Source organism: Artemia franciscana, chromosome 13 (assembly GCF_032884065.1).
Source record: "Artemia franciscana chromosome 13, ASM3288406v1, whole genome shotgun sequence".
Classification (NCBI taxonomy): Eukaryota; Metazoa; Arthropoda; class Branchiopoda; order Anostraca; family Artemiidae; genus Artemia; species Artemia franciscana.
This window is the reverse complement of record NC_088875.1, coordinates 30,982,733-31,010,396: the sequence shown is the minus strand read 5'-3', so window position 1 is coordinate 31,010,396 and position 27,664 is coordinate 30,982,733. Positions and strand designations below refer to the sequence as shown.

At 37.9% G+C, this 27,664-nt stretch overlaps 1 protein-coding gene across 1 annotated transcript; it reads right to left on the bottom strand.

The window, feature by feature from the left end:
- On the bottom strand, positions 1 to 25,147 carry LOC136034293 (alpha-latrotoxin-Lhe1a-like). Its single transcript, XM_065715432.1, has 4 exons — positions 24,962 to 25,147; positions 15,948 to 16,138; positions 10,009 to 10,562; positions 1 to 509 (listed from the first exon to the last, which is right to left on the bottom strand). Exons 1-4 carry the CDS (start codon positions 25,145 to 25,147, stop codon positions 1 to 3), a joined length of 1,440 nt encoding a protein of 479 aa, XP_065571504.1.
- Positions 25,148 to 27,664: the final 2,517 nt, after the last annotated feature.

Here is a 27,664-nt window from a genome sequence, read left to right as displayed (position 1 = left end):
TTACCTATCTACACCCTTAGGAAAAGCTGTAAAACCGTTTTGACTGATAATATTTATGTCAGATCCAAACTCCAGAAGCGTTTCAACAGCTTCTAAACACTTTTTTGAACAAGCGTAATGAAGCGCTGTTTTTTCATTTTTGTCTCTAGAGTTAACTCTGGCACCAAATTTGAGCAATAGTTTCATACTTTGCGTGCATCCTGTTAAAGCAGCTTCATGAAGTGGACTTGCACCATTATTGTTTCTTACATTAACAGCAGCCCCATGGTTCAAAAGACAATCAACAATTTGTGTGTGCCCTCTAGAAATTGCTAAATGGAGTGGACTTGTACCATCATATGTTTTTACATCAATATTAGCTTCGTGCTTCAAAAGGCAATCAACAATTTGTATGTGTCCTCTAGAAGCTGCTAAATGGAGTGGACTTGTACCATCATTTTTTCTTACATCAATATCAGCCCCGTGTTTCAAAAGACAATCAACAATTTGTGTCTGTCTTCTAGAAGCTGCTAAATGAAGTGGACTTGTACCATAATTTTTTTTTTACATCAATATCAGCCCCGTGCTTCAAAAGGCAATCAACAATTTGTTTGCGTCCCATAGAAACTGCTAAATGAAGCGGATTTACATCACCTTTTTGTATGTTTTTTGCATTAATTGTAGCACCTTTTTGTAAAATCATCTTAATAACTTCTATTTCACTATAAACAACTGCCAAATTAAGTGGTGTATCACAACACGCTCCATATTCAATGTTAACTTTACAGTCGTGATGTAAAAGTAATTTAGCAATACCTATGTGATTGTTGATCAAAGCTTCACGAAGTAATGTGTATCCATCTGACCATTCTTTTGAGTAAGACAGCCCAAAAGTTGCGATTAGCCCCTCTGCTCTTTTTAGGTCTCCCTTACGTACTGAATCAATTAAACTTACGTTTACCATCTGCCTTTCTGCGTCTTCTTCTTTCTTCTTTTTCAATGAGACATTCTTCAAGCTGGATGAACGTAAAAATCTATCAACTGGTATTTTTGTGTTCATTTTCTTCTGTAACTCAAACGTATATAAAACACTTTTTTCCTATCTGTCATATTTGTTTGAAACATGACATCATGAATTTTGTACTCCTATGATGTTTTTTCCCCTTTTCAATTGTTTTGAATCAAAATGACGTCATTTCATCTGCAAGTAACAGATTACAATATTGTACTACATCATTCCTAGTGTACTGACCAACAGACTATTATTTCTTTATGGAGCCATATTTTCACAGATTAGACTGCTCATTGGAGCTTCAATTAGTTTTTTCAGAATCTCTGGTAATAGAGTAAATTTTTCACATGCATGTAATTTTTAGAGACAATTTAAATAAGGTGGTTTGAGACGGTGCTTTTAAATTCTACTACTCTGACGATAAATAATTTGATTTAAATGGGATTTCTGAGTAATCATATGCTCTTGATGACGTTGTTCTTGGTTGATTACTGGCTTTAACAATTGAAGAAAAAAGAATTAGAAAATATTAATGATGTATTAAATATAAAAAAATCGATATATTAAGATTTATAAAGATCTAACTGTTTTTTTTACTGCCCTTCCATTATCAAATAGTTTAAAGTGTTTTAACTGCTTAAAAAAATGAAATAACGAGGCAAAAGAATATAGAAAAAAGTTTTTTTTTGCAATATAAACGCTTGTGTCTTTTAGTTATGGATTATTGCAAAGGTAAAAGTCTATTGAAGGTAAAAAAGGACGAAAATTACTTGAAAACTCATGCATATACGTGCAGTCACTCCCTTGTGCATTTCACTGCTCTTATTCAGATTTCCGAAAGTCCTAATAGTTAAAGCTCTGATTTAAATCTGAGAAGTAGCTTGTATAGGGCAGTAATAGTTCTTTATCAATATTTTTTTTTTCAATAAAATGATTAATTTAACAAAAATATACATTCTAATCTATGAGCTAGCATTTTTTTTTCTAGAGCTGGCTGCATTATATATACTAGCTGTTCTGAAACAGCTGTCAGATTTCTGAAAGTCCTAATCGTTAAAGCTCTGATTTAAATCTGAGAAGTAGCTTGTATAGGGCAGTAATAGTTCTTTATCAATATTTTTTTTTTCAATAAAATGATTAATTTAACAAAAATATACATTCTAATCTATGAGCTAGCAGTTTTTTTTTCTAGAGCTGGCTGCATAAAACAAGATCAAAATTGACATTACGAACGTTTTGTTTAAATTTTTTTAAGTTATCAGATCGGACAATGTGACATTATATGTAAAAGTTTGGAGAAAAAAACAACAGATATATACAAGCCATAGAATTATTAGAAGAAGATTGAGAATATTTGAATCTCATTACGGATAGAAGTTTGAAATTTTCTAAAGTCAGACAGAGTTTAAAAAACATAAAAGTTATCCTTTAATTTTTCAAGAGGAATTCTCCCTTCTATCCCTTTTTTTTATATGACCAAGATTGAAAATTCAAAATAGTTTAAACCTCATATTGCGAAGCTGAAACTCAAAACAAACAAATATGATTTATCCAAAGCATAAGAAACATGCATTTAAATAACGTGATGAAAGTGACGCATAAGCAGTGAGAATGCTCTTTTTCTCTTTTTATTTTGTTACATATAATAATTTTATTCGTCATTTAATATATATATATATCTATATATATAAAAATAAGTTGTCTGTGTGTGGATCTGTGGATCAGGTGACGTCATGTTTCGGCTGACGTCATGAAATTAGTTGCCATCATTTTTGCTTTGAAGGTGACGTCATTCAAGTTATATAAGACATATGTTCGCCGTCATGTTTCGGCTGACGTCATGAAATTAGTTGCCATCATTTTTGCTTTGAAGGCGTGACGTCATTCAAGTTATATAAGACGTATGTTCGCGTAGAATTCTATTAATGTTTAAGTTTATAATGACTGATGAAGATGCTCAAAGAGTCTATGCCAAAAAACTTGCTGCTGATAGAGAAAGTCAGAAAAGAAAGCGTGCCGAGGAACTACCAGAGCAACGCGAAAGCAGACTTGCTGCTAAAAGAGAAAGTGAAAAAAGAAGGCGTGCCGAGGAATCAAAAGACCAGCAGGGAAACAGGCTTGAGGCTGATAGAGAAAGAAAGAAGAGAAAGCATGCCGAGGATCTACCAGAGCAACGCAGAAGCAGACTTGCTGCTAAAAGAGAAAGTGAAAAAAGAAGGCGTGCCGAGGAACTACTAGAGCAACGCAGAAGCAGACTTGCTGCTAAAAGAGAAAGTGAAAAAAGAAGGCGTGCCGAGGAATCAAAAGACCAGCAGGGAAACAGGCTTGCTGCTGATAGAGAAAGTAAGAAGAGAAAGCGTGCCGAGGAATCAGAGCAATCTGAAAGTTATCGCCTGGCATTCAGGTACAACCCAGTCGATGATTATAGCTTGAGTAGATGTGTTCAAATCGGGACAATGTCTAAAATTTGTCCCTATTGCAAGGCCTTGAAATTCAATGGTGAAACAATGGGAATGTGTTGCGCCTCAGGAAAAGTTAAACTTCCTCTATTGGCTGCACCACCAGAGCCATTGAAGACTTTCCTTACTGGAACTACGTCAGAATCTAAGCGTTTTTTGTCAAAAATCAGACAATACAACTCATGTTTCCAAATGACGTCGTTTGGAGCCCAAATCGAAAATCCAGATCAATTTATGTCTACTTTCAAAGTAAAAGGGCAAATTTATCATAAAGCAAGGTCCCTTCTACCATTCTCAGGCGAGAATCATAAATTTTTACAATTGTACTTCATCAGTGATAGAAATTCTGAATTGAATGCACGTTGCGAAATTTCTCCCAACGTTGAAAGGACAATCGTTTCCCATTTGCAACATCTTTTCCACGAAAATAATAAGTTATTGCGTCTGTTCAAAACAGCCATCGATTTGATGCCTACTGATACTCATAAAATTGTTATTTCCGCTGACAAAACGCCTCCTGGCCAACATGTGCGCAGATACAATGCTCCGACTATCGACGAAGTGGCAATCGTTATGGTCGGTGATCAGTTTTTACCTCGAGATATTATTCTACATAAGCGAAACGCTCAGTTGTTAAGAATTGCTGAAACTCATCGATGCTACGATGCCCTACAATATCCTATCATTTTTTGGGATGGAGCCGACGGCTATCACTTTAATATTAAATTGATGAATCCAGCCACTAACAAAGAAATGAATAAGAAATGCAGTGCAATGCATTATTATTCCTATAGACTAATGATTCGGCAGGATGAAGAAAATTATATTTTAAAATGCCGTGAATTGTTTCACCAATTTATCGTTGATATGTATGCTAAAATTGAATCAGAACGTTTGCTATATATCCGCCTGAATCAGACCAAGCTCCGCTCTGAACAATACATTCATTTGCGAGATGCAGTTATAAATGACGGTAATACCACAAACATTGGAAGATTAACAATTTTACCTTCGTCATATGCTGGCAGTCCCCGTCATATGCATGAATATGCTCAAGATGCTATTGCGTATGTTCGTCTCTATGGTCGTCCAGATTCATTCATTACATTTACATGTAATCAATCTTGGGACGAGATACTGCAGCTTTTACTTCAAGGACAATCGGCGGTTCATAGGCATGACATTACGGCACGTGTCTTCCGGCAAAAGTTGAAATCACTGATAAACTACCTTGTAAAACATGAAGTGTTTGGGTCAGTGCGATGCTGGATGTACTCAGTGGAATGGCAAAAACGAGGTTTGCCACACGCACATATACTAATCTGGCTACATAAAAAAATTACTTCAAACGAAATTGATGATGTGATTTCCGCTGAAATACCTGATAAAAATGTCGATAAGGGGTTACATGATATTATTGTTAAAAATATGATACATGGACCTTGCGGTGCACTGAACGAAAATTCACCGTGCATGGCCAAAGGAAGGTGCACAAAGCAATATCCTCGACTTTTAGTACCCAAAACAATTACTGGCAATGATGGTTACCCACAATATAGAAGAAGATCTACTGAAGATGGCGGTAAAACAGCAATAATAAAGAAGCGTAACGGTACCACCATCGAAGTAGATAACCAGTGGGTTGTTCCATATTCCCCTTTATTATCAAAAACATTTAATGCACACATAAACGTTGAATACTGTAACTCCGTAAAGGCAATCAAATACATATGTAAATACGTCAACAAAGGCAGTGACATGGCAGTTTTTGGCTTGCAGTCCGAAATCAAAGATTTCGATGAAATCGTAGAATATCAGGCTGGAAGATACATAAGCAGTAATGAAGCTGTTTGGCGAATTCTTTCATTTCCGATACATGAACGTAGTCCAGCTGTTGTTCACTTAGCGGTACATTTACAGAATGGTCAACGTGTTTATTTCACGGAAACCAACGGGCAACAAAGAGTCCTGAATCCACCGGATACAACATTAACAGCTTTTTTTTCGCTTTGCAAAAATGATTCTTTTGCAAAAAAGCTGCTGTATACTGAAGTGCCTTCGTATTACACGTGGAATACTAAAAATAAAGTATTTGAACGTCGAAAACAGGGTAAGTCAGTCGACGGCCAACATACCATCTTCAAAGATACCACGATAGGAAGACTCTACACCGTTCACCCCAATCAACATGAATGCTTCTTTCTACGCCTGCTTTTGGTGAATGTACCCGGTCCGACATCCTTTGAGTATTTGAGGACTGTAAATGGTACTATACATGACACTTACCGTAGTGCATGCCAAGCTCTGAATTTATTGGAGAATGACCAACACTGGGATAACTGCATCAATGACGCGTGCGAAACGTCAACCCCAAGTCAAATTCGTGCATTGTTTGGCATCATTTTAACAACTTGCTCTCCATCAGCTCCTACAGATTTATGGGAAAAATATAAGTCAAAAATGTCCGAAGATATACTTCATCGAAAACAGTTAGAGACGTCAGACATGACTTTTGATTTTACACCAGAAATTTATAACTACACTTTAGTTGCTATAGAAGATTTTTGCATAAGTATGGCAAACAAACCTCTTCAGGGTTTGGGAATGCCTTCACCTAACCGTATCGCTGCTGTTTCGACATGTGTAGAATTGGATCGTGAACAAAGTTACAGTACGAGTGATCTATTGTCGTATGTACAAAATAACATTTCCAAGTTAACGTCGGAACAAAAAGACATTTATGATACGATAATGCATTGTGTCGATAACAACGTTGGAGAAATTTTCTTTTTGGATGCGCCAGGAGGTACTGGTAAAACGTTTGTGATAAAACTGATTCTGGCATCAATTCGATCTAAAAATGATATAGCGTTGGCAATTGCGTTGTCCGGAATAGCCGCAACATTGCTGCCTGGTGGAAGAACTGCTCATTCCGCTTTGAAATTGCCTCTGAACTTGCATTCTACAGAAACTCCCACGTGCAATATTTCCAAATCATCTGGGATGGGTAAAGTATTGCAGCAATGCAAACTTATTATTTGGGATGAGTGCACAATGGCACACAAAAAATCGCTCGAGGCTCTGGATCAATGCTTGAAAGATTTGCGAGGGAAGTCGAAACCCTTTGGCAGCACCTTAATATTGCTTGCGGGAGATTTCAGGCAAACATTACCTATAATACCTAGATCAACTCCTGCAGACGAAATGAATGCTTGCCTGAAAAATTCTAATTTATGGGCACACGTAAAAACATTAAAATTAACTACAAATATGCGTGTCCGATTGCAAAACGATGACTCTGGTCAAACATTTTCAGATCAATTGCTGGCAATGGGAAACGGAAAGCTCCCAGTAGACTCAATTTCAGGACGTATACAACTACCTGGTGATTTCTGTAATTTAGTGACGTCCAAAAAAGAATTGATTGAAAAAGTATTTCCGAATATTCTAAAAAATTATAAAAATAATAAATGGCTAAGTGAAAGAGCGATTCTCGCACCCAAAAATATAGACGTCCACGAAATCAACAATATTGTTTTGACCAAGATTCAAGACCAGGCAGTCCTTTACAAGTCAGTCGACACAGTTTTGGAACCAAATGAAGCGGTTAATTATCCATCTGAATGTTTAAATTCCATAGATCTTTCAGGGTTTCCACCACACGTGCTACAACTAATAATAGGCGTACCAATAATACTTTTAAGAAATATAAACCCACCAAAGCTTTGCAATGGCACTCGACTTGCCGTAAAAAAAAACAATGGAAAACCTAATAGAGGCCACAATCCTGACAGGGCCTTTTGAGGGTGAGGCTGTTCTTATTCCTCGCATTCCCATGATTCCAACAGATCTGCCTTTTCAATTTAAAAGATTGCAATTCCCAATTCGATTAGCATTTGCAATCACCATTAACAAAGCTCAAGGTCAATCATTACAAAAATGTGGTATTGATCTTAATACTGATTGTTTTTCCCATGGACAATTGTACGTTGCATGTTCGAGGGTCGGTAAACCTGACAATCTATTTATATGCAGCGAGAATTGGACAGCGAAGAATGTTGTATATTCGCAAGTTTTGCGCAGTTAATTTGTATTTCGGAACCAAATGAAGCGGTTAATTATCCATCTGAATTTTTAAATTCCATAGATCCTTCAGGGTGTCCACCACACCTGCTACAACTAAAAATAGGCGTACCAATAATACTTTTAAGAAATATCAACCCACCAAAGCTTTGCAATGGCACGCGACTTGCCGTAAAAAAAAAACAATGGAAAACCTAATAGATGCCACAATCTTGACAGGGCCTTATGAGGGTGAGGCAGTTCTTATTCCTCGCATTCCCATGATTCCAACGGATCTGCTTTTTCAATTTAAAAGATTGCAATTCCCAATTCGATTAGCATTTGCAACCACCATCAACAAAGCTCAAGGGCAATCACTAGAAAAATGCGGTATAGATCTTAATACAGATTGCTTTACCAATGTACAATTGTATGTTGCATCTTTGAGGGTCGGTAAACCTGACAATCTATTTATACGCACAGACAATGGGACAGAGAAGACTGTTGTATATTCACAAGTTTTACGTAGTTAATTTGTATTGTATCTATCTATTTATCTATCTATATAAAAACGAGTTGTGTGTATGCATGTTTGTTTGTTTGTAAAAATAGCGTTTGCATATGACGTCATTATTAGTACATACGGCTTTGTATATGGACAGACAATGGGAAAGCCAAGAATGTTGTATATTCGCAATTTTTACGTAGTTTGAAACACATATATAAATCTATCTATATTCACAGGTGGGACACAGGGACACAACTACAATGGCGCGTAACTACAATGGCGCGTAACTAATATGGCGCGTAACGACTGACGCGCGCGGGGGGGATTGGGGGGGGCGCAAAGCGCCCCACCAACTAGGTGTTGGGGTGGCGCGAAGCGCCACCCCAACAGCTAGTATATATATATATATATATATATATATATATATATATATATATATATATATATATATATATATATATATATATATATATATATATATATATATACTAGCTGTTGGGGTGGCGCTTCGCGCCACCCCAACACCCCCCCAAGCCCCCCTGCGCGCGTAAGTCGTTACGCGCCATTGCAGTTGTGTCCCTGTGTCCCACCTGTGAATATAGATAGATTTATATATGTGTTTCAAACTACGTAAAACTTGCGAATATACAACATTCTTGGCTTTCCCATTGTCTGTGCATATACAAAGCCTTACGTACTAATAATGACGTCATATGCAAACGCTCTTTTTACAAACAAACAAACATGCATACACACAACTCGTTTTATATAGATAGATAGATAGATAGATACAATACAAATTAACTGCGTAAAACTTGCGAATATACAACATTCTTCGCTGTTAAATTGTCGCTGCATATAAATAGATTGTCAGGTTTACCGACCCTCGAACATGCAACGTACAATTGTCCATGGGAAAAACAATCAGAATTAAGATCTATACCACATTTTTCTAATGATTGACCTTGAGCTTTGTTAATGGTGATTGCAAATGCTAATCTAATTGGGAATTGCAATCTTTTAAATTTAAAAGGCAGATCCGTTGGAATCATGGGGATGCGAGGAATAAGAACAGCCTCACCCTGAAAAGGCCCTGTCAAGATTGTGGCCTCTATTAGGTTTTCCATTGTTTTTTTTTACGGCAAGTCGCGTGCCATTGTAAAGCTTTGGTGGGTTGATATTTCTTAAAAGTATTATTGATACGCCTATTTTTAGTTGTGGCACGTGTGGTGGAAATCCTGAAGGATCCACGAAATTTAAAAATTCAGATGGATAATTAACCGCTTCATTTGGTTCCAAAACTGTGTCGACTGACTTGTAAAGGACTGCCTGGTCTGGAATCTTGGTCAAAACAATATTGTTGATTTCATGGACGTCTATATTTTTGGGTGCAAGAATCGCTCTTTCACTTAGCAACTTATTATTTTTATAATTGTTTAGAATATTCGGAAATACTTTTTCAATCGATTCATTTTTGGACGTCACTAAATTACAGAAATCAGCAGGTAGTATACGTCCTGAAATTGAGTCTACTGGGAGCTTTCCGTTTCCAATTGCCAGCAATTGATCTGAAAATGTTTGACCACAGTCATCGTTTTGCAATCGGACACGCATATTTGTAGTTAATTTTAACTACAAATATTTAACTACCATATTGACAAATATTTAATTTTATCCATTGTCACAGCTAGTGACGCTAGGCACTTGATAGAAGCCAAGTCAGTGAAAAATTGATAATTATGTTCTAGCAGTTAACAAATCTACGTGACGGTTCGTCCATTTTTGACCAATCTCAAAAACACCGTAGCGTTGCGAAATGTAACTATTACGAGTCCAAATGAGGATACAAAGAAAATGCATGCAGAACCTATAGAACACCAATCAGACTTGCTTTTTATCAGATGCAGAGACCAATTTTCAAACAGGTTTCAAAAATAAGACATGCAGTTCGAAAAACATGTTATATAGCCGACCAGGGGCTCTCTTACCAAACTGGACCTTTACCTTGGCAAGAGGACAATAATATTTTCTTCTTTTTTCTTTCAAAGAAGCAATTATAAGCTGGCTAGTGCATCTAATTGAAGTTTCAAATGGCAGACCTAAATACCTAAATGAACTGGAAGATGGGATTGTGTGGGACCAATTTGGATAGTATTTGGAGGTGATCTCCAGTCCAAAGAAAAAAATATCAGTTTTTGAAGTAGCAATTGAAAGACCAATTTCCTTCATTCCGGAGCAAAGAGCATCAATAGCGTTGCAAGAAAGAGCATAAGAAAAGTGACTTGCGTCAATATATGGCTCAATTAAGCATGGTGGAATCTGTCGAGTACCTTCTCTAATAGAGTTATTAAATATTTCCAGATTAAGAACAGAACCTTGCTTAGCACCATGGCACACACGAATACAATTACTAACAGTACCTTGCGAAAGAATCGAAATTGTTTTGACACCACTACCACACGCAGGTGCAAACAAATGGATTATATCCACCTCTAAAGAGGGACAGAATTGCTTGGGAGTGAGTCGAAATGGAGTCGAAAGCCTTTGAAATATTAATGGCACAAACGAAGAGGTGATTTTTTGCCTTTTTATGCCTTTCAAGAATCGCTAGAAGAGTAGCATGGGCGTTCTGCAGGCAAAGACCTTCCCAAAAACCAAATTGGTTGTCGCCATGATCACATTTTGTGCTAATTTCATTATTGATAAGTTTCTCAAGAAGCTTGCCAATCGTCGAACATAAAGTAATTGTTCTATATGCGTCACAGGATTTTGGGTCTTTATTTTTCTTAAAATGCCCGTTACTAGATCTTCACATAGCGCATCAGGAATATGCTGCTGGGCATTACAAGCCTGAAATAAAATAGCAGAGATGTTCAAACAATGATATTGTCCCGTACATCAGATGTTCAGGTTGCAGGCCGTCTGAACCCGATGCTTTACCTGGTTTTAGACGGCAAATATGTGCCTGAATAGAAGCTGGCATGATAATCATATAGTTTTTAGCATGGTTTGGCTTTGCAAAATGACCCAAAAGTATAAATCTAAATGTTGTGTCAAGAGGAAATGGATTGTCAGAAAATAATGAGGAAAAATGACTTTTCCAAGAGCTTAAGTCAATCGTATTGTCCTCAGTAGAAAAAGTCGAGGTAAATTTTGACACTTGACGCTACAAAAACTGGGGGTTAATTTTGATACCCCGCGAAAGATTGCAGATTTGACGGTGTTTCAACTGCTGTACTGCCTTTCTATATACACGCTTCGTATATGTGACGATTTGAAATAAACAACCAGACCTTGGATAACCGCAGTCGGCCCAAATACGAAACCAGAACTTATGTCGATGTTTAGAATTCTGAAGTTCACCGTCTTCACCCCATCCATTTTTACGTGTCCCAACTCGAACTTTGGTTAAAGGAAGAGAGACTGATGCAGCAACTTTCATCAAATGAACTAATTCCGCCAAGTAAAAATCCAAAACCGTGAGTGTTCTCGTCTATGGACGTTCATAAAAGTTGAAATAGGATTGTGATTTTCGACAAAATAGAATCTAATGTTCTCTGATATAGAGAGAGAGATCAAGACGATTCCAACAAGGTTTAGAAAATCATTTGGGCTTTCGCACATGAAGAGGCAGAGAGTAAGTAAGTTGACACTGCAAACTTAAGTGATTGCTCGTTAGGATGTTGCTTGAAACGTCAACCGTGGTACTCTGCATGTGTTGGGCGTCTGTTTGAACAAAATCCAAATCGGAAGTGAGCCTCGAGTTGTGCACACACGAAAACGGCTTCGATTTTGGTAGCAAAATAACGCCACTAAGAAGGGAAGAAAGTAATATTTCAGTCAGTGGCACATTCTTATTTGCCAGATCCGTAATAAAATCACTGCAAATGAATATTGACACATTTGCTGAACGAACCCTCTGAATGGACTTTGAAATCAAAGCACAAGCTCTGGCAAATTTACGATAAGAGGAGTCACTTCGGTAATTCGTTGGCATATGCACACACATTAATACAAAAGAACCAAAATCAACTGAAATATATGCATCGGAAGATTCAGAAAGAGAGCATGAAAACTTCAAATTCACTGCATTTTCTAGGCCACCAGCTGGCCAAATGTCAGTTTAGCAGACCAAAGAAAAAACTTGTGGTCACGCAAGAGCTCTAGCTGTGAGACATTATAAGCACTTAATAGGTTTTCAGTGATGCACACAATTTCATAACTACTAAAGAGCCATTCGAGAGTTAGAAGCTTATCACAAGCACCAATAACATTTTGATAAAATAACGACATGGTTGAATTAGAGATAATCATCACTTAAAAATTAAACACGGGCAAATGAATTCAATCTTCCCATGGCTCTTTAAACGGGGAGGTGCTTCTTAAGCTCCGGACACACCAAGCTATTGCTACGTTGATTCCATCCACAAGTAGTGCACTTATTAATCTGAGAAGAACATGCCCAGTCCTTGCTAGAATGATCCCCTCTATATTTACTACATTTAACAGGGTTCTTACAGTCCCTTACAAAATGCTCAAATCCTTAGCAATTTAGGCACTGCTTTGGCTTTTACATTAGCAGAATGACAAGGAATAGGCAATATTCAATCTTGATACCAAACTTGATTGCGATATCAAGCTCTTCTTTAGCTTTAGAGTTCAGCTGCACTATTCTAGAACTTCCGTTCCTTTTTGCACTTACAACACTGCTATCAAGCCAAGGAATCTGGGAGACATCATAATCGAGATCCATCTATATAATACCGGCATGTTCAGTTTTAATAACCCCGGCACGAATTTTTAACGTGGAGGGGGGATGGCTGTGAATTCTGCATTGGCCAACTCTTCATCGATTAAATGAACAGCCAGTCCATTTGTTCGAATAAATATGTGCTTTACTTTATCTGCGTAGCCAACTTTTTGCATAACCTAACGCTGGTTCTTCGGGTTATGCACGTTAATATTTGCAGGAATGTTCGTTAGCACGACAGGAACGGTGGGTGGCTGACGTGAAGACACTGATGGCCAGACAGTTGAGACTGGAACCTATGAGCAATATTCTGTCTTTTCTACCAAGAAATTTAGCATGCGGACACACTCGTTTAAGAGTGAAGTCACATTCTTAGGCACATTATTTGGAAATGATGGCACATTCGAGGGGTCTGTAATAACCAAAAGCAGTGGAGGTTCATGGTGATGCACTAAACCAGCAATTAATTTGTAAATATATGATAGGAAAGACATAGCAGGGTGCGAACCTCTTCACTTTTCGATAATGTCCACTTGAAAATCCTTTTGCACTTCTCGATCACATACTTAATTGCATCTTTTCCAAAAAACTTTGCAGCAATTTGAATTATTGAGTCTTTATCTTTCGCTATATACCGCTGCAAAAAGTTCAACATCGGACGAAAAAAATAGAACCTGTCATTGATTAATTAACATCCAACCTGCTCTCACTTCACAATCGAAAATCATCGTCCTAGTCACTATGATTATTATTGCAACATGATGTAAATCTTAACATAAGATTAGATAAAAAAAAATATTTTTTTTAACTGAAAGTAAGGAGCGACATTAAAACTTAAAACGAACAGAAATTACTCCGTGTATGAAAGGGGCAGTTCCCTTTTCAACGCCCCAATCTTTACGCTAAAGTTTGACCCTTTCTCTCAATTCTACTTTATTAAACAGTAAGAAACTTTAGCGTAAAGAGCGGGGCGTTGAAAAGGAAACAGCCCCTTTCATACACGGAATAATTTCTGTTCGTTTCAAGTTTTAATATCGCTCCATACTTTCAGTAAAAAAAAACTAGTTTTTTATCTAATTTCTTATCGTTTTTGAATTAATGCATGTTTGATTTTGGCTCTCCGCATATAAATTATTAAAATGAAATTTGTATATTAATTCTTTTTTTGGCTAAATGGCTTTCTCTTAGTTTTGATCAGACTATTTTGAAAAATAAGGGGCGGGGAAGGAGGTCTAGTTGCCCTCCAATTTTTCGGTTACTTAAGAAGGCAAATAGAACTTTAAATTTTTAACGAATGTTTTTATTAGTAAAAAATATATGTAACTTAAGAATTAACTTACGTAACAAACTTCTATATTCTCATATTTTTATTATGTATATGAAGGAGTTTTTCCCCTCGTTAATACCTCGCTCATTAGACTAAATCTTAAGTTTTGTCTCAATTCTTTAAGAACGACCCCTGAATCAGAAAAGCCGTAGAATAAATAGTTAAAATTACTAAAAATACTTTAGCATATAGAGCGAGGTATTTAGGAAGAGAAGAGCCCCTCATATGCACAATAATCTCTGTTCGTTTTAATTTTTCATGCTAGTCCTTACTTTCAATTGAAAAATGTTTTTCATGTTTATTTTTTCATTGTTTTTTATAGTAATTCTAGAAAATCCTGTGCCCTTTTCATTGAAGTTCTCTTTCCCCATGACATATTCCTCCAAGGAAAGATCCTTCCACATAGCCCCCTCCCCTCAACCCTCCCCCCATACCTAAAAAATCTGAAAGTGTCTGTTCTTTTCCCAATACCCATTACTGTATATAAACACTGGTCAAAGTTTGTAACTTGCAGCCCCTCCCCCAGGGACTGTGGGGGAGTAAGTCATCCCCAAAGACATAGTTATTATGGATTTTGACTATGTGGAACAAAATAGCTATCTCAAAATTTAGATATGTTGACTTCGGGAAAAAAATTAGCGTTGGAGGGGGCCTATATACCCTCCAATTTTTTGGTCTTCTCTTCCCCCATGACATATTCCTCCAAGGAAAGATCCTTCCACATAGCCCCCTCCCCTCAACCCTCCCCCCATACCTAAAAAATCTGAAAGTGTCTGTTCTTTTCCCAATACCCATTACTGTATATAAACACTGGTCAAAGTTTGTAACTTGCAGCCCCTCCAAAAGGGACTGTGGGGGAGTAAGTCATCCCCAAAGACATAGTTATTATGGATTTTGACTATGTGGAACAAAATAGCTATCTCAAAATTTAGATATGTTGACTTCGGGAAAAAAATTAGCGTTGGAGGGGGCCTAGATACCCTCCAATTTTTTTGGTCACTTAAAAAGGCCACTAGAACTTTTCAATTCTGTTAGAATGAGCCCTCTTGCGACATTCTAGGACCGCTTGGTCGATATGATGACCCCTGTGGAAAAGAAAAGAAAAATAAATAAATAAACACGCACCCGTGATCTGTCTTCTGGCAAAAAATACGAATTTCCACATTTTTGTAGATAGGAGCTTGAAATTTTTGCTAAAGGGTTTTCTGATACGCTGAATACGATGGTCTGATTTTTGTTAAGATTATATGACTTTTAGGGGGTATTTCCCCCTATTTTCCAAAATAAGGCAAATTTTCTCTGGCTCGTAACTTTTGATGACAAAGACTAAATCTGATAAAACTTATATATTTAAAACTAACCTGAAAATCCTATTCTTTTTATATATCTTTTAGCATCAAAATTCCGTTTTTTAGAGTTTCGTTTACTATTGAACCGTGTCGCTCCTTACTGCAGTTCGTTACCACAAACTCTTTGAAAACATACTGAATTAATAATGTCCGTGCAATATCTTTAATATGTAAGTCAGTAAGTATAAGTATGGATTATATATGATAAATAAATAATAAATAATTTATTTCTTACCCACATACAAAAGGGAAAAAGTGTAAGGAGTATAGACAATAGAAAAAACAAAGAACTACAAATAACACAAACTACAAGAAAAATAAACAACAATTTAGCAAAAGAGGCGGATAAGACGATTTTTAGAGCCAAGACGGATTGGCACTTTATCAATTAATTTAGAACTTAGTTTTTCCACTGAGAGAACAATTTCCGTTGCCTGATATTTACTAATCATCCTTCGGTTCTGAAATGATCGTGGTAAATAAAGTAAGAACTAACAATACCGATAGTAATCCATCTTGACCCTCTTTATGTCACCTTTATTCAGAAGCATATAAACCCCAGCACAAAATAACACAGAATGGACACAGAAACTCGAGAACAGCTTTGTAAGGGCTTGTCGCCAGAAATGTCCAAGATTTCCAACAATTTTAGAGTACCCCAGTTTAAGTATAAATTGAATATCCCAAATTGTCTGAAAACAAAAAGAACTTAGAGAATTGTAAACAGAAATCCAAAGCCATCTAAAAGAAGCGACTTATGGTTCGGAAAAAGAACTGCAATCCTAACGATGAGACGAACAAACCCCATTCAATATAAAAAATTCACATCTATCCACGTTTAGCAATTATCCAATTCTTGCCAATGCATCAGCGACGGATCGGACAGAACGCGCTAAAACGGCATTAGTTCGACTAATAAGAAGTAAGTTGTAAGAATAAGTTAAGTATGATACGTCTGTGAATCCTGTAAAACAAGAACTACGTATACCAGACAAAACATTTTGAATAGAAGCATTAAAGATATGAGGAGAGAGAACTCACCCCAGTCTAACTCCACACATGACTTGTATATGTGTGAAAAAATCACCATTCCCTGACTTCAATCTTAGATAAAAGTTTGAATACCAGAACTTGAAAACCAGAATCACCGACATATTCACACCAAGTGGACTAAGAGCATACCAAGCTTCAGCAAAGCAAACACTATCGAATGCTTTAGAATATATCAAGGGTGTAAAAATGAAGACTACTCCGAGTGACTTCCTTAATAAGCTGCGCTAAAACATGATAAGCATGTTGACAGCTCAGACCTAACCTGAAGCCGTACTGCTTAGCCTTACAATTAACAAATTCATCGATATATGGAAGAAGAACAAACTCAAATAACTTACTTAGAGTAAAAGCGACGGTTCTCGGCCTGTACGAATTACCCGAATTTAGATCTTTTTTTTAATATAGAAGTAACACTTCCAAATAAAAATGAATCAGGAACAATAGATCTTGAAAGGCCCATCTGAAATAATAACTGAAGATGAGATAGAAGTTCAGCTGACTTCGGATCTAGATGACCTGCACAAATACCATCAAGGTCCAGGACTTTGACTTTAACAGTCGAAGAGATTTCAAAATTTAAGATTTATCAACAGGTATTGGCTCACACTTTTAGGAAGAACCTTCGCCACTAAAGTAGTAAAACGGCTATGAACATCATAATTAATCGCGGAAAGATGATTGTATAATGTTTAATCCACGATAATCTTGGAATAATATCACTAGAAGAAGATTCTTCGGTTTTTGGCGCTTTCAGCATATTTTGCCGCTGTTTACCATTAGTCGGAAATTCAACGCCCAAAAACCGAACTGCACGAAGATAACGCTTATAAGCGATTTTGTTCTCTGCTTGATGCTAAAAACTTGCCCACTAGAAGGTCTACCGCAAGCAATTCATATTTTCAACAAAAACTTGGTTTGGTTCTTCACTTTCTTAAGTTCCGGATCACACTTCCAAAAGGTCTTACGGGTGTTAAGTCGCACGCGAATCAACGGAAAAGCTATTGCTTCAGCTTGTTTAATTGAAGAAACAATATTTCTGTAGTAACAGTATAACTTACCACGAGCATCACTGACAAAATAACCAGCACCAAGAAGATGATAAGGCACCGAAATAGGGAATAGCAGAAAAGCAAGATTCGAAAAATAGAGCGACCAACTTGCATAATCCCAATCACGTTTACAAATCTTTTTCTTACGCCTAGGAGGAGCACTGAAACTGATTGTAGAGCTAATAGATAGATCTAAATTAAGAGGGAAATGGTCAGAGTCTCTTTTCTCATCGTCGACACGCACATCAGAGGGATGAAGAAGGGGCAAACACACACAATGGTCCAAATCAGAAACTTCTCCACTATTATGGATATATGAGAAGCTGCAATCTTTATTTATAATCCTATGCGCAGCTGGTAGAGCATTTAGCAGGGTCTCAGGTCAACTGGATTTTATGCGAATGTTGCAATTTAAATCACTGGCAAGAAGCCATGAATATTCAAGAAATTCAATTCCACTAATTAGACCTTGTAGCTTATCACAAGACTTGGCAAAACTCGAGAACGACTGTACCGACTTTTTATCATGCGGCAGGTAAGCATTAATTAGGACAGAGTTACCAAGTCTTACAGCTAGAAAATGCTCAGATGAGTGGTAGCACACCGGTGATAAATATGCAAGAGTTCGTCTGATATAACACGCCAGGCCACCATGTCTCTTCTATCTGAATGTTATTCTATGCAGGATGATATTCTTGCAAATACCTCTGTTGACTCCTTCAAAAGATTCAACAGACATTTGGAACCTTGTGGTTTCAAAACGAGCTAATTGAAAAGCAGCATATTAGATACCTTTCAGTACCTGTCGTCATGAATATAAGAATAAAAAGTGTTATAAGTTATGTCCCAGGGTCATATAAGGTTTTTAATGAAGGGATGATCAAATAAGTTTTGAAGGGGCTCATTTGTTTGGAAATCAAAAGTTTTAGTGCCCATTCTGAGAGTCAAAAGTGATTGGAGACCAATTAACCCTCCCTCTACACCTTCTTTACCCAAATATATCAGATAAATTTTGAGATAGCCGTTTTTTTCAAAATATTCCAAAGGTCGACTGAAAAAAAAATTTTGAGACAACAAAACCTTCCAGAGCCCAAGGCATGCGATATAAATTTTGCCTCGGGGACATATGACGCTTATGTTAGAGGGGCGGTCGTATAAACTCTGGAGCAGGCCTGTGTGATTGGAAATTGAAAGTTCAAATTCGCTTTTAAGAGCCAAAATGATCGACGGGCAACTAGTCCCTCCTCATATCCCCTTTTCCCAAAATTTATCTTATCAAGATTTTGTGTACTATCTTTAAAGATTTTACGTTTTCAAATTTTGTAACTTTACAGTTTTAAGTCGGTAGTTTGTTTTCTATCATGATTATTTTAAGTAGCTTTTTGTTTTTAAACTCTTAAAACGTTAGTTTTGTTTTGTATCTTGAACAGTGTATAAAGAGTATCATTTCTAAATTCTTTAAGTTTTTAGTTGTACCGCATTACATTTCTTGAGATTTGTAAGCTTACACTTTTGAGCATATGGTTTTTTTTGTATTTTAAGTAACTCTTTTTTAATCCTAAATTTGAAAAATTAGGTCCATTAAATGTTTGATTTCCTACTAATCTTTTATATTGTCCTATTACATGAATTTAGATGACGGTGATGCTTTTTGAAGGACTCGACAGAAAAACCTTTCGAAATAACTTCCCCAGGAGATAATTCCAAGTTGAAGTGGAAGGTCAGATAAAGTGGCAATTCAAGTACTTTGTTCTCGTTGGGTAGATGTTAAGATACTTAAACCGAGCTGTTTGCCCAGAAACTGATATCTAATCAAATATTTTCCGAGACCACTCTGTCTAACAATGACAAAACGAAAAGATCGTAAGGAAGAGAGAACGAAGATCAGTTAAATCCAGTGAAAATCGAGAAGAACAAAATAAATATGTAAAAATTAATATTAATATATTTATAAATTAATATTTTATATTATTTTATTTATATTTTATGTTATTAATATTAATATCAATATATATAAATATTGAAATATTTAATATTAAAGTCAGGAACGGCCAACAATTAATTATAAGAAAGGAGTTAAAGAGAGATGTGCAGGACTTTTTAGTGTTTGCTAAACGGGGATAGAGTTGCAGAAAAAGATATATTCAGAAATGAAAATTTTTGTGATATCTTGGATGTGAACCCTTAATTGGCAGTGTGGGGTCTATTAGATCTCAGTGCACAGTGTTTTACCGATCTTGTACCACCGTGTATAGCAAGGAGGGTGATATCACGTGAATTCTTCACATCAGCTGAGCTCTAAATTTTCATAAAAGAACATCCAAAATCACTTGCAGGTGCGTAGATACTGGGCCCTGTGGTTCGACAGACCCCACTCTGCAGTCTGTGTAACTTTTTTTTGTGGCTTAGCAGAGAAACTAAGTTTAATTTGTACAAGCATTTTAGGGAACAATGCGTTTCGTTTTAAGTTATTTAAAATAGTGCGAGACTAGACCCTTTGAGTATTTAACGTATAGGTATATTTTAAAAAAGACCAGGTCGTTTATCTTTCCCGACATGAGGAATATTATGATTGGTATTTGAAAATGCATCAGAAAAAAAAAACACCAACAGAATTAAAATCAAACTTTCTTTCTTAGTTATAACCTAAACTTGGTGTGACTTTAACTGATGCTACACCCTTTAGCTGGCAAAATAAGCATATATATATTAGCTGGCAATATTTCATAATACAAAAAAAACACAAAAAAACGTTGTATTGGTTTGACAGTCTGTGCTGTGATCTTCTATTTTTTTTTTTTTTTCAACACTCGGGTCTTTCTTTAGGACTTTAGTAGTTGTAATGAGTCAGAAGAAGTAAATATTTATGTATGCAAACTTGGGTCAAGGGCTAAAAGGGATTTAAATACTTGAAATATGCTCTTAACATGTGCCGATTTTTAAACCAGTTAATGCAAAATTTTGAGAGCGGCCACATTCAAAAGAACCTACGAAGTTTCTAGTGTCATATCTGGTCTAGATCTAGGAGAGAAAGGTCTAGGTTTCTACTGGAGCCTTTCTAGTTTATTTCTGTAGAATAATTCAAATTTTTTTCTCATTTTTAGGAGCTGAAACAGAAAATTTATATCTTGAATCTTGTCTAATATGAAACATCTGTCGTGCTAGAGGGATGCCACGAACAAGCTAAAGACTTCTTACACAGAAACGTTCTAGTAGACGAAGACCTAACAAACAACAAGGATTTCCGTAACGATCCAGACTTCATCGACAGGAGTGTTGCTGTCAGTTATTACAGTTCTTTAGAGAATACAAGCGAAGAAGATGAGAATCAAGCGGTCGAAAGACAATCAGGTGACAATGTGGAAGATATTCTTCTTGCTAAGCGGGTTCGAAAAAAAAACCATTAGAGGAACAATAGAAACAAGCCCTTCTTCATAGGCGAAGACAGGCGAACAAAGTGAAACAAGCCAGAGCCTTCTCAAAGCCACACGAGGGCTAGTAATCTATTATACACTTTCCAGGTCCCAAAGGTAACACGCAAGAACAGATACATAAAACTCCTGAAAAGGCTTGGGACCTTTTCATCACAGCAAAGATTCTTGAGAAACTCGTCCTTCACACAGTGCGAAAACTGACGAGTACCGTCTTCGATACGATTTGAACACTTTAGATAAGCAAACGTGCTTGAACCCAGTCGACACCACATGTATAGGAACCTTTTAAGGCCTTTTTTATCTCTTTGGAGTATTCAAGTCAAACAGTGAGGATTGCAATGGTCTCTTTGCGGCTGATGGAACTGGGCGGGAAATTTTCCGCCCTACAATGAACTTGAAGTGACTCCAGTATTTGGAAACTTTATTAGGCTCGATAACAAGCACATATGACACGAAATTAGTGGACCTCTAACTCCCACCAGAGACATTTTTTGACCTCTTCATAGGAAACTGCAAAACATATTACTCACCAGGCAGGTACTTGACGATTGATGAAATGTTAGTTTCATTTAGAGGACTGTGCAAATTTAAGATGTATATTCCCTCAAAACCGAATAAGTGTGGAATAAAAATTCAATGCTTAGGGGGCTTGTAGACATTTTATCTATCTAATAGATTCATCTACACTGGAAAGGAAACACGTATAATTGAAATCCAGAATGCGTCAGTTCCAACACCAACTGTCATGACCCTTTTTGATCATTTGAAGGTCTCGAACCGCAACGTCACAGCTGACAACTGTTTCAAGCCCATAGAGCTTATAGAAATGCAGTGATCCTTGGGAATCACCTACTCGGGTACAGTGAAAAAGAAGAAAAGGAGAAATCCCACCCCCTTTCATTGCTAGTCGTACAAGGGAAACCAACTCCTCCATTTCCGGGCCTAGAGACCATCTGACCCTGGTGTCGTTTTTCTAAGGAAAAACAAAGCAGCAATTCTTGCTTCATCGATGCACTTTCAAGCAGATATTGATCATGAGAGCAGTAAACCAGAATAAATCATCACGTACAATGCAACAACCAGTGGAGTAGACTCTCTGGCTCAAAATTGTCTTAATTACATGACTAGCCGACGGACGAGAAGATGGTCCATGGTGGTGTGGCATCCGATCATGTGTAATGCTGGAGTCAATGCCAGCATCATTCTGACTCACTCAAGACTCCAAAGAAATGACTTAAGCCAAAAAAAATGTCGATAGAGCTAAGAAGATGCCTCATCGACCCACAACTAATGATCAGAGTAACACTTCAAATGATCACACGAGAATTGCGTTATTTGTTCGACAATATTACGAGATTTTCAGCTGAGAATGTCCCCTGGGTGTCATCTTCAGGTTCCAATGACCGAAAAGGTCGTTGCATCATTTGCCCCCTAAGCAAGGACAGAAAATCAAAGCATACCTTTAGTGCATCCCACAAATATGTGGGTAAGGAACATACCAAACTCCTATACATCAAATGTGAATAGTAGAATGATCTTTCCATTTTAGTGTCTCCTAACTGATATATATGAGTGAATTGAAAGCAAAGTGGCAATAAATTTAAAACAGTGTTTTTTTCGATTGTTTTTAAGGGTTAAAAGGATAAAAAGATTTTGAATCACGATGTTTGAAAAGGGGGAAGCACCTGGAGATATTAGGAAAACTTTAATTAAATCACTGCATAAGAAAGGTGGTAAGAGTAAGTGCTTTAATTATAGATACATGATTTAACATGGTCTATGTGGAATAATGAATTCACAAAAAAAATTGAGTTCAAGACCTTTAAACATGGTAAGAAAGTGGTAACATGGTAAGTAAGACCTTTAAACATGGTCTTGAAGCAGAGAAAAAGGACTTCCAAATGAGCTACTAAAGTATCTAATTCCTTTAAATCTTCTCTGCTCTAAGTTAATCCTGTTTCTGGTTCGAATTGTGAGAAGTAACAGTTCATTTAAAATTTCTCATATGCCGGATGACATCACTTCACTTTTTGCCATGTATAGAAACCTCGTTCTCATTCTGTGACGCTAAAGATGGAATTTTAAGGTCAAGGTATTTACTTTGTTCAGCGAATTGGAACTCTTTTGAAATGTCTCTTTTAGGAACCTCTAAGGGTGAAATTTCAAATGCAAACTGAGAATATTTGTTTGTAAAACGGAAAAGTACCCAGAGCTTTAAAGATATGAAAAAAATGAATTTTATGATGAATCCAACGCTAATTATTCTGCAAGAAATAACAATGTTTCACAGGGCATAATACAAAAAAGAGAAGCTGACGCTCTCATTTTCTAGTTCCTCTAATTTCTCGTTTTTATACCTAGAAACTTTGCAATAATTTATAATTGTGAGAATAATATTAATTGGGAATTAAATAAAAACCAAGGTTTCTAATTATTGTATTAGAATACTAATACTAATAGAATACTAATAAAATACCCAAAACTGAGTGTCTAACCCCTGAAAAAGCTCCCCTAAGCTAACCCCTGCTCAGAACCAGTCTGATCTGTGCTAGATCATTAAGGCTAGAACTGCTAGTCTATGGATATGGAACAAGAATATTTCTAAAAATAAACTACGATCTAGTAAATTATAGATGGGGGAGGGGCAAATTTATATCTTTGTCCCTAACCCAAACCAACCAGCTTCCAACTAAGTTTCTCTAAACCATGCTAAAAAAGAAGCTTGTCTTAGTTTTTGTTTCCTGTTTGGACAGTCCTGCTCTAAAAGCAAATCTAGAGCATAATCTTAGGGTGGGGAGGTCAATGTGATAAGAGCACCAATAATCGACTGAATTGACAAGTTTATTTAAAAAGTTTGTAAAAAAAGAAAATATTAGGGCACGCAAAAAAAATTTGAGAGGGAGGAGAACCATGGTCCCCTTTGATCTGCCCCTGTCCTAATGTATTTTTTTTCTAAAGTCTGTATCTGCTCTTCAAAACATATTCGTTTTTTGATTTTAACAGTATTAGTAGAAATTTTCCATTTTCTATGTTCTCTTCTAAATTAATTCACTAGTTTTACATACTTAGCTAAAAATTTGAGAAAAAAGTCGGCAACGTTGCAATCAAGTTTATGGATTGGGTAACTGGTGAAGGGGGGGGATAGTTCAAAATTTGACAAGAATGAGCATAGGGCGATGGTCAGTGCGATCAGCGATATTACTTTAAGATAGTTAGAAGTGAATGGTTAGACCGTTTCTTAAGCGGTAACCATGCGCTACGCACATACTTGACTTGACTTAAACTTGACTTAATGCTCCTGCCGAAATGCTTCCGGCGTCGAAAGTGATGCTACATGGTGCCTCCATTTGGACCGGTCTCTTGCAAGGATGTGGACATCCTCCTGAATATTTGCCATGACTAAGAAGGCACCTGTCGTGTCCTTCCATCTGGTTGGGGGACGACCTCTTGGGCGTTTCCCGCCGTGCAGCATGGGATCAAAGTCAAAAATTGTTCGTGCGGGAGTGTCGGGGGGCATGCGAAGGAGATGTCCGTACCAGCGTAGTGTTCGTTGGGCGACTTGGACTGAGAAGGGTGTTTGACCAGTTAACGCCAGGATGTTCTCGTTGCTAACAAAATCGTGCCAACATAGTCCTTCAATGCGGCGAAGGTGTTTTGTTTGAGCTATATTTACGGTTCTAAGCACAGACCGAGTGGCTGGCCAAGTTTCGGCTCCGTAAAGAAGCACGGATCCCACCGAAACATTGTATATGCCCATCTTGGTCCTACGGCTGATAGAAGGTTTCCTCCAAAGGGCGCTTAGTCTTCCCACTACTGCTGAGGCTTTGGCAATTCGGTGCATTAGATCTTTAAGGATTGATCCGTCATTTTAGAGGATAGAGCCAAGGTATGTAAATTCCTCAACATTCTCAGCTGGTTTGTCACCGACCATTAGGACTGGCGGGGGACGCAGCGAATTACGGGGTTAAACAAACATCACTTTTGTCTTCTGCCAATTAATCGACAGCCCTATCTTTAAGGTTTCATCAGCAAGAATTTGTAGGGCTTCTGTGAGCTTCGACGGTGAATCGGAGACAAGAGCAAGGTCATCGGCATAGTCAGCGTCTGAAAGTACTCTATCACCGTAATGCAACCCAAACTGGAGACGGTTTATGGTCCGAGTCATAATGTAGTCGATGACACAATTAAATAGTTCTAGGGCAGCAGCACAACCCTGACGGACTCCAGTATTGATTTCAAAAGATGAGCTGCGTCTGCCATTGACTTGCACGCAGCTCTCAGTCCCTTTGTGGAGCCGCTCGAAAAGGTTGCAGTACTTCGCTGGTAGTCCTGTTGTTTTCAATATGAGCCAGAGTGATTGCCGGTCGACGGAATCGAAAGCAGCCTTGAAATCCACAAAGGCAACATATGCTTTTTTTAAATTCTCGAGTCTTTTCTATCAGCTGCCGGATTGTGAATATTTGCTCAACGGTGGACCTTCCTGGCATGAAGCCAGCCTATTGGATTCTTCGTTGGCTTCTGAGGAAAGTGGTACAGCGGTCCAGGAGGGTCATAACGAAGAGCTTCCCGGGCACAGAGAGGAGTGTGATGCCACGATAGTTAGAGCAGATTCTGCGACTGCTTTTCCATTTCCAGAGAGGCAGAATGATGCCCGCTCACCAGTCTTTTGGAATCCTTTCTGTACGAAATACTACGGAAAACAGTCCTTTGAGCCAGAGAAGGGTCGCTGCCCCACCATATTTCAGCAGTTCTGCAGGGATACCACAGACTCTTGGGGCTCGGTTATAGGTTGGCAAAGGGTCGGGTTGGCAAACATAGTCCATGGTTAAAAGTGAAGAGAAGTGATCCTTCCAGGCGGACAGTTGAGCGCTCTCGTCAATGATAATATTTCCATCATTAGATATGATAGGGGCTAGAGAGGATGGCTTTCCATCTGTAAGATCACGAAGGTGTTTGTATAAAGTGCATGTGTCACCCTTTCTGGCGGCCTCCTTGGGATCAGCTGCCTTTTTTTGGTGAACAGCTTTCTGTCTCTGTGGAGGAATTTATTTCTTACGCCATTTAGACGTCTGTAGGTAACCATGTCCTTCGCTAGGCGTGCTTTGCGACGCTGTTCAATAATATCTAGAGTTTCCTGCGATATCCAGGACTTTTTTCTGGGTTTCAGACCACCAATAGTACTTTCGGCTGAAAGCAGTACGCCGTCCTTGAATAGTTGACATGCTTCTTCAGATTCTGAAATTTGACCAAGACAGTCGAAACGGTTTGAGATGGAGACACCATAGACCTGGCACGTGTTGGACTTTGTGAGATTGTTCAGGTCTAATTTGGGAGGACGGTTGTCACTTTTCTGGGCTTCCAGGCGTAGTCAGGTTAGAAACGACAAGCCTGTTGTCGGTGTTTCCCAATTCTGGACTTCTGTAAGTTCGGCAATTAGTTATAGAGGAACGCCAGCGTCGGGACACGATTATGTAGTCTAACATCTTTCTTGTTCGTCCGTCATTGCTATACCAGGTATATTTGTGAACTTCTTTCCTTTGAAAAAGGGTGTTGGTGATCACGATATCGTGCATGTTGCACAGCTGAAGGAGCCTTAGCCCATTGTCGTTCAAGCAGTCGGGTGTTACAGGTCCTAGAACACTGTTCCAAATACCGTCTGTATCTCTGACAGTGCCGTTGAAGTCGCCAAGAAGGGTTAAAACATCATGAGGGGATACTTTTGCTAGGATGCTAGACAGCTGGGCGTAAAAACGATCTTTCGCCTCATCTGAGGCTTGGTTTGTTGGGGCGTAGCAGACAATGATGGTCCATTTTCCATGTTTGTGCTGGATTTGCGCTGTTAGTATCCTGTCTGAAATTTGCTCGTAAGAAAGGAGGCACCTCCTGGTCCGAGAGTCTAGCACAAGTGCGACTCCATTAGTTTTGGTTCTCTGGTCACCCGACCAGACTAGGTGATAGCCTTCACCGATGTCTTCAGAGTAATTTCCTATAAGGCGAGCTTCAGTTACGCCTGCTACAGCCACGCCAGAATGCTTGAGTTCTAAAGCAAGCATTGACTTTGCTCCAGGGAAGTTAAGGGTCAGAACATTCCAGGTGGCCAGGCGAAGACCACCTTGGTCAATAAGGTTCAAACGATGGTCAAATTTCGGTCCGGGGACATGCTGAAGTCTTGAATGGTAAACAGAAGATCGATCATCCGAGACAATAACATCACTATTCGTTGCAATTAGGTTCGGGTGGAGGGTTGCAAGCCCAACCGACCCTAGGCCTGGGACCTGATTAGCTAGAGTCTAACTATTGAGTGTCCCTTGGGTGGGCTCCAACCACCTTGTGAGGTCAAGGCCACCCTTTACGTGGAGCGTTTAGTTAGGGGATTCCCCCATATCCAGTGGTACGTGGTCAGCAGACCAAGGTCTGCTTCATTCCGGACGAGCTCCATCCACCACCAATATATATTTATTTTCACATGGGATCATGAAATTAGAATCGAATAGTTATGGGCATCAAGCCATGGCTGATTGTGGAAAAAGCCAAGACATATAGTCCGATTGAGTGAGAGGCAAATCTGTCATTAACCCTCTTATTAGGATTGTATAAAAAATGATATTAGTTCATTTGTTAATAGATAATTCTATCTATTATCCGTCCATGGAGGAATTTTTTTGCTCCAGAATAAAAATTC